Raw genomic sequence first — 12,691 nt, 5'->3', positions numbered from 1 at the left:
TGTTATAAAAATCACGGTCACATTCTGATATTTCTGATATTTTCTACTCCCTCCGTCTCATAAAAATATTGACAATAGATACGAGAATTAAGACAAAATTAGTAAAGTAAGAGAAAGAGAGGAGAATGGTATGGTAAAGTACGAGAGAGGAGGAGAATTGTAGTTAAAGTAGTGTTAGTGGATAGTGAGACCTACATTATTAAATTGATATAATATTTGTGGGATGCACATATTTTTGTGGGACGGACAGAAATGAAAAATGCACATATTTTTATGGGACAGATATAATTTGTAGTAATATTTTTTCAAGATGAAATATTTCAATTTCGTATTTGTAATAAGTCGTGGGTTTGGAGTAAACGTGTCAAATTGATTATGTGGTCGAGTTATTTGATATACGGTTGATCTCATTGCAATTTCACTCAAATTTGACCCTAGAGAGAATTGAGAAAAATATTAAATTCGCAATCAATATTTAAAATTGCAGGACGAACCTAAATTTGTCAAAAATTCATAGATTTTTGGCATTTTGCCAAAATTTTTGTTTATATAGATACTATATCAGTCCTTCAAAAATAACAACTCCTTTTATTTTGGTTCGTCGCTTAAAATTAGAAATTTTCTATTCATTTTAAGGAAGAAATTCTGTATAATGAAATGAGATTTATTCTTCACTAATAATATTCAATCATTTTTTTACATTTGTACTTTACCAATGGTGTATTAAAATCAATGTTTTAAAAACCGGACCGGCAAGCGAACCAGCGACGTTGCTGGTTCACGGTTCAACCGGTCCAACCGGTCGAACCACCGGTCTAACCGTTTTACTGTTGCAAATATATATAAAAATATATTAAATTTAGTAAATGATTTACAATTAATAATATATCACAAAACATTAAACCTTATAGATAATTAGTGATGTATAAATATAAATAATATTAAAATTTAGTAAATATATTCATATATATATATTTAATATTAGTTAGTCTAGATAAAAAAATTTATATTTCATGTATTAAAATAGATAATGTTTATATTAATTTAAGAAAATTTATTTCGTAAAATAATATATAATTAAATACGAATTAAGTACTTATTAATTAGTTTAGATAAGATTATTCATTAATGTCAATAGCTAGGTTATACAAATTAAGTATGTAATATAAAAAAATTTATTTATTGTAAATAATGAATCTTATATGGTACTAATAATAATATAGGTGGTAAGTAGAGCATCATTAAAATATAAAGGATGATAATTATATATATTATAATTAACAATTATATTAAAGAATAATAAAATTAAAATGAATTATTAGTTTTTGTAGATAAAATTAATGGTTAATGTATAAAAATATTTAATGTTCAAATTGTTCAATGAGCCCATGTGGTGGAGTGGTAGAGGTCTTCTTAACTAGAAGAGAGGTCATGAGTTCAACCACTACCAATAACAAATTTTAAAAAAAATTTAAAAAAAAATGAAAAACCGGTTTCCGATTCACGATCCGACCAGCCAGTTCCACCGGTTCACGGTGGTTCAATGCAGTGGTGGTTTAAAGCGGTGAACCGGACCGGACTACCTATCGGTTCGCGGTCCGCCCGGTCGAACCGGCCGATCCGGTCCGGTTTTTAAAACATTGATTAAAACTCACCACTTTAAACATTTTTATTTTTTAAATAATAGTAGCATAGTAAAAGATAGCGGGAACCATGAAAACTAAGAATTTGCTAATAAAATTCTAGGACCACAGGACCCCTTCCCACTTCTTTCCGAAATATTGCCAATTTCATTTAATTACCAAATTACATCTACACGAAAAAAATCAACAAATAAAAAACATAAATATAGATACCAAGAAATGAAAGTTTTCCCACATCATCCTATCCTCAAACCGTGACTAAAAGTTTTACCAAGAAGTGAAAGTCTAAAAGCTAGTTTATCTCCAAATCTAACAACTCATCCCCCACTAATCACACCTACATTAGGCCTAATGACATGTAAACCACCCAAACTCTTTTAACGCTTCACACACGTCGTCAGCCTCCATTTCCCACGTGTTCAATCCTCCATTGTCAACCAAAACATACTAACTCATTCACCCTTCAACGGCAGTTAGGCATCAATCTAATAAATAAAATATTACAAAACCCCTTTTGCTCCTTCGCATTGGACATCTCAAACATTTGTCACACCACCTTATAACACTGTGAGATGTGCATCTTTTCTTGCCACATTTTCTCACCATTCCCTCCATATCCAAACCTATCATGGATTTCTCCAAAGTGTCTATTCTCTTCTCAACCATAGTCTTGTACATGCTACACTCGGCGAACGATGCTCGAGTATTAGACGAGCGCGTCCCACTACTCTCCTTCATGTCCGGGGTCACCAGCGACCCCGGACATGCCCTAGCAAATTGGAACACCTCCGGCCTACCCTTATGCGAATGGTCGGGGGTCGGGTGCGACATGACCAAAAACAGAGTTGTGGAGCTCAACCTAAGCCACAAGTCTCTTCGGGGCACCATCTCCCCGGCCCTCTTCGCCCTCTCCCAGCTCGAGATCCTTGACCTCTCCGGAAACTTCCTCCACGGGCACATCCCGCCCGAAATAGGCTCCCTCGGCCGCCTCAAAGAGCTCAGCCTCTCATCCAATTCCCTCCAAGGAAACATCCCCTCCCAAGTGGGATCACTAAACCAACTAGTTTACCTCAACCTCGGCAGCAACAAACTAGATGGTGAAATCCCGGCATCGCTCTTCTTCAACGCCTCGTCTTCGCTACAATACCTCGACCTCTCCAACAACTCCCTCAACGGGGAACTCCCTCAGTGCGCGCTCTCTGAACTCAAATATCTTCTACTCTGGTCGAATGGCCTAGCCGGAGAAATCCCCCAATCGCTATCAAACTCAACGAAACTCGAGTGGCTCGACTTAGAGTCCAACCAATTCGAGGGAGAGCTTCCAACCACAATCCTAACCAAAATGACACATTTGAAATTCCTCTACTTATCGTACAACCATTTCTCCAGCCACAACAAAAACACCAACCTCGCCCCCTTTTTCGCCTCTCTCAACTCCTGCCCCAACTTGCAAGAGCTCGATCTGGCAGGGAACCACCTCGGAGGCGCCATGCCTCCCATCATCGGAAACCTCTCTGCTCTTGTCCAGATCAACCTCGACACGAACCTCATCCACGGTGAAATCCCCCCTCAGATATCCAACCTTGTCAACCTCACACTACTAAACCTCTCGAGCAACCTCATGAACGGGACCATCCCGGCCGAGCTAAGCCAGATGGCAAAGCTTGAGCGTCTCTACTTGTCAAACAACTCCCTCTCCGGCCCCATCCCGGCCTCCCTAGGCAACATGCCTCATTTAGGACTACTCGACCTCTCCAAAAACAAGCTGCAAGGCGCAATCCCGGGGAGCTACGCCAACCTGATACAGCTACGAAGGCTTCTCCTCTACGAAAACGAGCTGACCGGCTACATCCCTTCCAGCCTCGGAAAATGCATCAACCTGGAGATCCTTGACCTCTCCCGGAACAGAATATCCGGGACGATCCCGGCTGAGGTCGCCGGATTAAGCAGCTTGAAGCTGTATTTGAACCTCTCCAGCAACATGTTACACGGAAACATCCCTTTGGAGCTGAGCAAAATGGACATGGTGCTCGCCATTGATCTGTCCAGTAACAACTTGTCAGGCGCCCTGCCTTCGCAGCTGGAGAGCTGCATCGCCCTGGAGACTCTCAACGTGTCTCTCAACGCGCTGGAGGGGATTTTCCCCGGGGCTATTGGCAGCCTGCCTTATCTCCGGGAAATTGACGTCTCCTCCAATCAATTAACCGGGGAGATACCAGAGTCTCTGCAGGACTCTGCTTCTCTGAAGGTGCTCAACTTCTCCTACAACAGCTTCAGAGGGAACGTGTCGAGCAAGGGCTCGTTCGTGGCGCTTACTGTGGAATCCTTCCTTGGCAATCAAAAGCTTTGCGGCTCGATCCAGGGTATGAGAAGCTGCCGCAGGAAAAGAGCTCGTCATTTCCTGATGGCGATTTTGCTGTCTCTGCTCATCACTCCCATTTTCTGCGTCGTTGGATTTCCGTTGTTGATGAGAAGAAAAATGCAGTTTCGGGTGATCAGTGCCAAGGCGGCGGCGGCGGTCATGGACGAGGAGGAAGGCAGAGAAGAGATCAAGTATCCGAGAATTTCCTGCCGGAAACTCGGAGAAGCAACGGGCGGATTCAGCAGCTCGAGCCTCATCGGGTCGGGCAGGTTCGGGCAGGTCTACAAGGGCGTCCTGGACGACAACACGAGGATCGCGGTCAAGGTTCTGAACCCGAAGACGGCGGGGGAGATGAGGGGGAGCTTCAAGAGGGAGTGCCAGGTTCTGAAAAGAACCAGGCACAGGAACTTGATCAGGATCATCACGGCGTGCAGCCGCCCGGACTTCAAGGCCCTCGTGCTCCCGTTGATGCCCAACGGGAGCCTGGAGGACCATTTGTATCCTCCAGCAGATGGAATGAAGAAGGGAATGGAATTGGACCTGCCAATGCTGGTGGGCATATGCTGCGACGTGGCGCATGGTATGGCCTACCTGCACCACTACGCGCCCGTGAAGGTCGTCCACTGCGACCTCAAACCTAGCAACATACTCCTCGATCACGACATGACCGCTCTGGTAGCGGACTTCGGCATAGCCAGACTGGTCAAAGGCGTTGACGAGACTGCAGCCAACTGCGTTGATGAGTCAGCATCGTACGACTCCACTCATGGTTTATTATGTGGATCTGTTGGTTACATTGCTCCAGGTAGGTTAGTTAGTTAGTTAGTTTGTTTGTTACATTCGTTATATTCGTTAAATTTTTTAAACTTTTCTAATTATAATTGTATTGTCTCAATAGAATATGGGATGGGAAGGCATGCTTCGCCTCAGGGGGATGTGTACAGTTACGGAGTTCTGGTGCTAGAGATCGCGATGGGGAAGAGGCCGACCGATGTTCTGTTCCACGAGGGGTCGAGCATGCACGAATGGGTGAAGAGCCATTACCCTAACAAGCTCGGGCCGATGGTGGGTGAGGCCGTGGCAAGGATGGCGCGACGCGCCCTCACATCCCACGAGAGGAAGGTGTGGAGCGACGTCGTTTTGGAGCTCGTAGAGCTAGGCCTAATATGCACCCAGTATAGTCCTTCAGCTAGGCCTAGCATGCTTGATGTGGCGCATGAGATCACTCTTCTCAAGCACTATGTTACTTCTTCTCCTTCAACCTTACTTATTGAACACACGGATTGATTCTTTTTTTTTTTAAATTTTAATTACACTAACAATTTTGATACAAATGATGATCGAGACATTTTTTTCTTGATTATTATTATCATTTAGTTTGAGATGTGTAAAGATTTGAGTTGAAATTAAATCCCGAGAAAGTATATTTGGTTGTTCATATATTATGATTTATGCATCACTATCAGCAAATGAGAAGCTTAATCTTTGTTTAATCAGTGACAAGCTTTTTATAATTAATGAGCTTAATTATGATTAGTCGTGGCTGGGAAACTCATCCTTTGCATAGTGCACTAATTAATTATCTCTATATGGAATGGCACTTTGTCTCTTAATTGGCTGTTTGAGCCTACCATTAAGAGCATTAATTAATTATTAAATCTAATTTGATTTGGGTGGTGGAAGATTGGAACTACCCAACTCACTTGTACTTAAAACGACAGATTGCACAAGGCAATCTTTCATGATTAATTAAGCAAGATATAATGCAATACTACTACTGCATGCATAGTGCTCTCTGTGATTTAGTTTAGGGTTTTGAAGCTCCTACCTTCTATACAGAAACCCTAAAATACTAACTTCTTTATCTAAATGCGACCCTCTAACATGCTAACCGACATAATAAGCCCTATACCTAAACAGTCTTTTAAGGAAACTCTAACCACGACCATAAATCTGACCTGCTACCTTTGAAATCGAACACGACAACTACATGACACGAACTAGTTAATGACACGATATAATATGTTGACACGACATAATAATAAGCTAATAACGACCCAAACTAGATTTACATAATTAAAACTTGACGATATTACACGAATCTGATTTACATGATTAAAATTTAATATTACGGGAGTCAACCTGATTTTTAAATCTAATTTGCACAAGCATAAAAATTAAATATAGAAAATATATAGTACTCCATATTCGTAAAAAGAATAATTAAACATAATTAAAATTATAATATTAAGTTTTAATGAGTGACCCGACTATGACCCAACCCTAACTCAACCAAATTGTCGGGTTCCTAATGTATCAAATCAATATAAATACGAACCTAATAAGGTTTAACCTAAACCTATTAATTTTGTATGTATTCGCATCCGGTTTCGTATAGTATCGTATCGAAAATTGTTAGCGCTAGTATCAATGCATTATGCATGTGAATATTGAAGATATTTATGTTGGATATGGTAGAATTATGTTTAAACAAAATTAAACTGGCTTAGTAATATTTTTGAAGAATTGAAATTTCACACGCACTTGATTTTATATCCGTACGTGACACGCACACAAATGAATGGATAAAACTTTTGGCCTACTCAATCCACTTGTGTTTGAATTGCATCAAGTTGATAATCTAATCATCATTGCATTTGTTGATTAATGTTTAATAAAAATTGCTAAAATCAAGCAGTCAAGCCATTTTCTGCCTCAATTGCCTAACTTCTCATCCTTTTCAAATTCAGCCCCCCTGAATACCTATGACAACAGCCTCCCTCGCCCGCTTCCAAAAAAAGTTCGGTTAAAATAAATATAAAGTCCATACCTTAGAAATAGACTAATTGGTAAAATAAGAAAGAAGAAGAAAAATAGTTAAAACAGTACTATAATAGATGGTGGAACACATAAATAATAAAGTAAAAGAAAAGGGAAAAATTTGAATGGATATGGATTATTTCAATAGTAGAAATAAGAGCATCCGCAATAGCGGGCGAACGCACGCCCTAGCCACCGGCTAGCGGCTCGGGCGTCGCAGACGTCCGCTATTGGACTCGGCGTACGAGACGAACGAGAACAACATTGCTCTTCCACTATTGCGGGCCCTCGATCGGCTAGCGGCATTTTTTGTTTCTTTTTATTTTTTTTTAATTTCAACACTATATAAACGACTCATTGGACTTCATTTCATCCCCACCACTTGTGTTAACGAGTTTCTCTTCCTCCTCTCTTCATTTTTCTTCTGTGGATACAAAATGGCTCATGATGGTGATGTTGATCCGTCGAGGTGAATTGACGAAGAGTTGTGGGCTATACGTCCGAGAAGATAGATCGGTTGGTGCAAGAGCACTTGCGCCAACAGGAGCAGCTGGCGGTCCCTCGCCCCATCCATCATCGAGTTGTAGTCCCCCGAGACCACCTCGTTGCCCACCAACGGTTGTTTGACGACTACTTCGCCGAGGAGCCGCAGTAATTGGGGAGTCCTTTTTCCGGCGGTGTTTTAGGATGCATCGACCGCTATTTCTGCGTATCGTGTTGGCTTTAGAGTCTCGGTACAAGCATTTCTGATTCAGGAAGGATGCGAGTGGCAGAGTCAGTCACTCACCGATACAGAAGTGCACCTCCGCAATCAGACAGTTGGCCTACGGAGGCGCGGCCGACATGTTCGACGAGTACATTCACATAGACGAGACTACTGCCCGCAAGTGTCTGTAGCATTTCTACCGGCCCATCATTCACATACTCAGAGAGAGGTATCTTCGAAAGCCTACCCCTAACGATTTCCAAGGTCTTATGGATATGCACAAGAGAGTGCATGGTTTTCTCAGAATGTTGGGCAGTATAGATTGTATGCATTGGGAGTGGAAGAACTGCCCCACCGCTTGGAAAGGGATGTACACAACCGACTTCGAAGGAAAGAATCTCACGATGATCCTCGAGGCCGTAGCTAACTAATGACTATGGATTTGGCATGCGTATTTTGGGATAGCCGGATCGAACAATGACGTCAACGTCCTCCAATCGTCACTCATTTTCAACGAACAGTGCCTGTATACTATACTGACTGCATTGTCGATGTCATGTACGCATGTATTATCATGCACAACATCCAGAACTCACTGATTGGGCCGCGATTGGGCCGCTGAAGATATTGCCGATCCAAGCCACGTATGGCTACCGCCAATGTACGAATGGGGATACCCCGGGGGGACGCCAAAAGGGTCCAAGCATCTGCTGATATGCGCCAACAAGAAGCTCATATTCGACTCCAACAAGATATAATTGAAGAGTTATAGGCGTGTAGGATTGCACGTTGATATCCAAAATGTAATTTGTTTGAATCGTTGTTTTTTTTAAGTTTACTAGACTTTTTTTAGTTGTACTATGTAAATTTTTTATATTTAATGAAATTATTATTGCACTTTCTCCGTATTCGTGTCGAATTTTTAATTTACGTATTTGTGAATTTGTTTGCTTGGCTAGGGCGTCGGCTAGTCCTAGTGCTAGCCTATTACTAGGCTGTGGGAAGTGTTGGGGATATCGCAGTAGAAATTGCAAATTAAATAAATCCACAAAAGAATCTATTTAGGAGATTATGTGGATCGCTTTAATTTCATGCTTGAACATGTAGAGACATATTATTGCACAATTAATCACATAATTTAGAATTAAATTATGCCGTTGAATACTTACAATTATAATTCTCCAAAGAATCGAAGTGGCTTGCTACATCTTCACGTGTAGATCTTGAAGCTTGATTGTGATTGCAAGACCAATGATCTTCTAACCTATGACCCAACTCTAGATCTAAATTCCTTGTGGGAGAAATCTCTTAGAAATAATAAGGATCTTGAAGTAGAAGACAAAAATGCCAAGAACACACAAAAGACGAATTTCGAATTCCTCTATGAGAGAGAGGGCCGAACATTCCAAGGTGTGGATGCTAGGGTTTCACTTCATATGTTGTGTATATTTATCACGCCTCATTCATCCCTATTTATAGAGTTTGTGATGGGCTAGGTTAGGGATCTATGGGGCTTGGATTAGGCCTCCCCTATTGGACCTTCTTTACTAAATAAATTATAACCCATAATTCAATATAAGGCCAATGGAATATTTCTTGTGCCACTATCGAAGAAATACTGACCGCCCATCAATCCGTGATTACAAGCAATCCGGGTTAACCTCTTTAATATATTATTTCCCGTGTTTAAAACATTCTATATCCATTAATTAATTTGTAGTCTGCTACAGACTTTAAATTAATTAACATCTTTTTATTTCCAAGAGTTTGTCTAGTACGAGATGTATATTAAAATATACTTTGCTTTTCTATTATTCTCGGATTAAATCCAAACCGGCCGGGTTTCCAAATAATAGAACTTCTCTCGAACACCTCTTGGGGATATAGTCAAACCGCGAAGGCACACGATTCAGTGTAATAATAAAACTGACACCATACTAGTTATCAATTACTATTCTCAATATATCAGGAATATTGGGTTACGAAAAACCCGCACCTACTGATAAGTCAAAGTAGCGTATGATTAAATAACGTGTGTCCTATATTATTACAAAGATTAAGAAATATTAAATCTCCAAGACATCGTCTTTCAGTAGATAGCAATAAAGACATGTCTATACTTTAGATCCTTTCAATGCTCTACCACACCAGTGTCACTAGTCATTCTCAAGGTAAAGACGACTTTCAGATGGACATTGCAACCTTTCACGATAGGTAGCCAAAGCCTATCTAGGTTGTGAAAATGTTTTACTTCTACTAGGTTCCGGTTGGGTCACCTACTATGATGACCTGTTCCACGACCCATCCTTCAATGTAGAAGACTTAGACTAATTTTACATTCCGCCGTTTTAATCATATATTTAAATATAATTAAAGACGGTCAATACCCATTAAAGTAAAATACACAGCATGAAGAAAACATTTATTATTCTCATTAAATGAGGAGAGTTTACAATATACAAGTAATTTATCAAATTCATAAAAAACTCAAAAAATACTTTTTAGTATATATGTTCCAACAGGAAGTCCTGATGATGTGGCAGGCTGTGGGAAGTCCTAGTGATGTGGCAGGAGGTATTTTTTGCTGTCCTAGTGCTAGCCTATTGGCTAGGACGTGCTATTGTGGATGCTCGAAGAAGAAAAGTAGTTAAAATAGTACTCCAGTATATTGGATGGTGGAATACATAAATGATAAAATAAAAGAAAAGAGAAAATTTTAATGGATATGGACTATTTCTATAGGACGAACAAAAAAAAATTGCAGTCTATTTTATGAGATAGGGAGTATTTTATATGTGATTAGGAGGCACATTTAAATTTGGTGTAAATTAAAAAAAAAAGAAAATTGAGTAGAAAAAGATAATAGAATATATGTCCCACTTTTAAATAGTAGTTTTACAATAGAATATTAGTGGTATTAGTGGAATGTGGTACTACTTACCATATATAGTAAAAATGATTTGAACTCTAATTGGCTGACGGACCAAAATGTAAAAAAAAGGAACTCTTAATTGCGGACAGAGTGAGTATATGATTATTACACTCCACTAATTTATTTTATTAATATTGCATTATAAAACTAATACTACATCCGTCCCACATTAAATGTCACATTTTGCCATTTCGGTCCGTCCCACAATAAGAGTTACATTTCACTTTTACCATAAATGGTAAGTAGACCTCACATTCCATCAACCAATTTTATTCACATTTTATTATAAAACTAATATATATAAGTGAGATACATTGTCTACTAACTTATTCAACTCACTTTTGTTTATATTTCTTAAAATCTGCGTTCACGCTAAATACGACACTTAATGTTGGACGGAGGTAATACTATTCCACTACCATTTTCATCCATAATTTCTCAAAGTCGGGGTCATCAAAAAATTAGACATGTAATCTGGAACGAAGAGAATGTATCACTATATTACAAGAACGCATATATTTTAAAAAAATTATGTACGTATAATATGTTCATTTATAGTATTAATTTTTTAAAATAATTTAGTAATATAATACACATATATCATCATGTGTTTTGCATAAAAAATAATTATAAAAAAAATCATGATTTTATGGAGTAATGTAATGCATTTCTAAATATACAATGATGCGTGCCTGTGTTACTCAATAATACAAATGCATAATTTGCTTTATTTTATTTTATACATTAAATATTATTCTAATATCTTAATAATTGGTATGTATATGGAGTATTAATTTTGCATTTTACAAAAATAATCAATTCAAGCTTTATATTTTAACTAATTTTATAATTTATGGGTCCTAACACCCATTACACTATTTCCAATTATTTTTTCTCATTCTCTCTTATTTTATTAGTTATTCACTAAATTTCGTATTATTTTCAATTGACCTATTTAAATGGGATAAAGAGAGTAAAAGAATATATGACTCTAATGTCGAACCAATTTTAAAGACCGAACTACAGACCAAATCTCATCCACCCATTAATCGCATCTAATGGTTATTATTATCTGATTTTTTATTAACAAAAGGGTAATTTTGGAAGATCAAATATTATACATTTAATGTATATGCATCTCTTCCTATCTTCCCAAACCCAACCCACTTCTCTCTCTCTACAATTCTCACTCATCCCCCACGCCAACTACCTCCGGTGCGCGGGCTCGCCCGCCCCACCGCATCGTAGTCGAGGAAGAAGCAACACTCTGCAGTGGATCTCCGATCTAGTGGAGATGGAGAAGCTCTCCGATTACACCTGCAATGGCACAACATCATAGAACAAGCTGATGAGTAGAATGGATTCATGGAGCAGATTCGTGGCAATTTTCGGGTTGATCGCGCATCTGTATGGCGTGAACACGGATATGGTGTAGGTGTCATACGATCTGAAGATAAGGATGAAGGCGTATTGGGAGGTGGTGACACGGAGGATGGTGGATAACATGGTGATGCACTTGATGTTCAACATTGGAAAAATGGTGAATAAGGAGATGTAGAAGGAGATAATTGATGAGGTTATGGGGGCCATAGGGAAATGGGCTAGAGAGGATGCTGTAGTAGCTGCTCTCAGTGGCGGAGAAGATGAAGAAACTGCAGAGCAGTGTGGAAATCATCATTATTTATATTTCTATTTTATTTCATTCAACTAGGTTATAGCTTCATTCAATTAGATTATTAGTTCATTCAACTAGGTTATTACTTCATTATTTAATTTTTCTATATTACTTCATTTGACTAGGTCTATACTTCATGTTTATGTTCTATTATTTCATTCAAATAGTTCCATCACTTCATTCAACTAGGTTATTAGTCTAAATGATTCTGGAACAGATGAGGAAGAGTGATCACTACTTCATTCATACGTGCATTTACTTCATTTAACAAGTATATCACTTCGTCAAAATAGGTTTTTACTTCATTGAACTTCAAGTGTGTTAATACTTCAGTTCACTCTCTTATTAAGTGAGGTTATAACTTTATCAGTGGAGTTATGACTTCATCAACATTGACATATGAATAAATCATAATAAAGAAAAAAATAACTTCATTTTAAAACACTTCATACAATCAATTCGCTTTAAAGTTTGCAAAAAGTTTAAATGATTTCATATTCAAAGTGGAATGAAGTAATTAACCACTATAATGAAGTAATAAACCTACTAGAAT

At 38.7% G+C, this 12,691-nt stretch overlaps 1 protein-coding gene across 1 annotated transcript; it reads left to right on the top strand.

Moving 5' to 3' along the window:
* Window positions 1-1,909: 1,909 nt before the first annotated feature.
* On the top strand, window positions 1,910-5,445 carry LOC121798872 (putative leucine-rich repeat receptor-like serine/threonine-protein kinase At2g24130). The gene is made up of 2 exons (XM_042198106.1): window positions 1,910-4,810; window positions 4,904-5,445. The coding sequence occupies exons 1-2, from the start codon at window positions 2,272-2,274 to the stop codon at window positions 5,290-5,292; spliced, it is 2,928 nt and encodes a 975-aa protein (XP_042054040.1). The 5' UTR covers window positions 1,910-2,271; the 3' UTR covers window positions 5,293-5,445.
* Window positions 5,446-12,691: the final 7,246 nt, after the last annotated feature.

This window comes from Salvia splendens, chromosome 4, assembly GCF_004379255.2.
Source record: "Salvia splendens isolate huo1 chromosome 4, SspV2, whole genome shotgun sequence".
Taxonomy (NCBI): domain Eukaryota; kingdom Viridiplantae; phylum Streptophyta; class Magnoliopsida; order Lamiales; family Lamiaceae; genus Salvia; species Salvia splendens.
The sequence above is the reverse complement of the archived record's forward strand: the minus strand, read 5'-3'. Positions and strand labels throughout refer to the sequence as shown.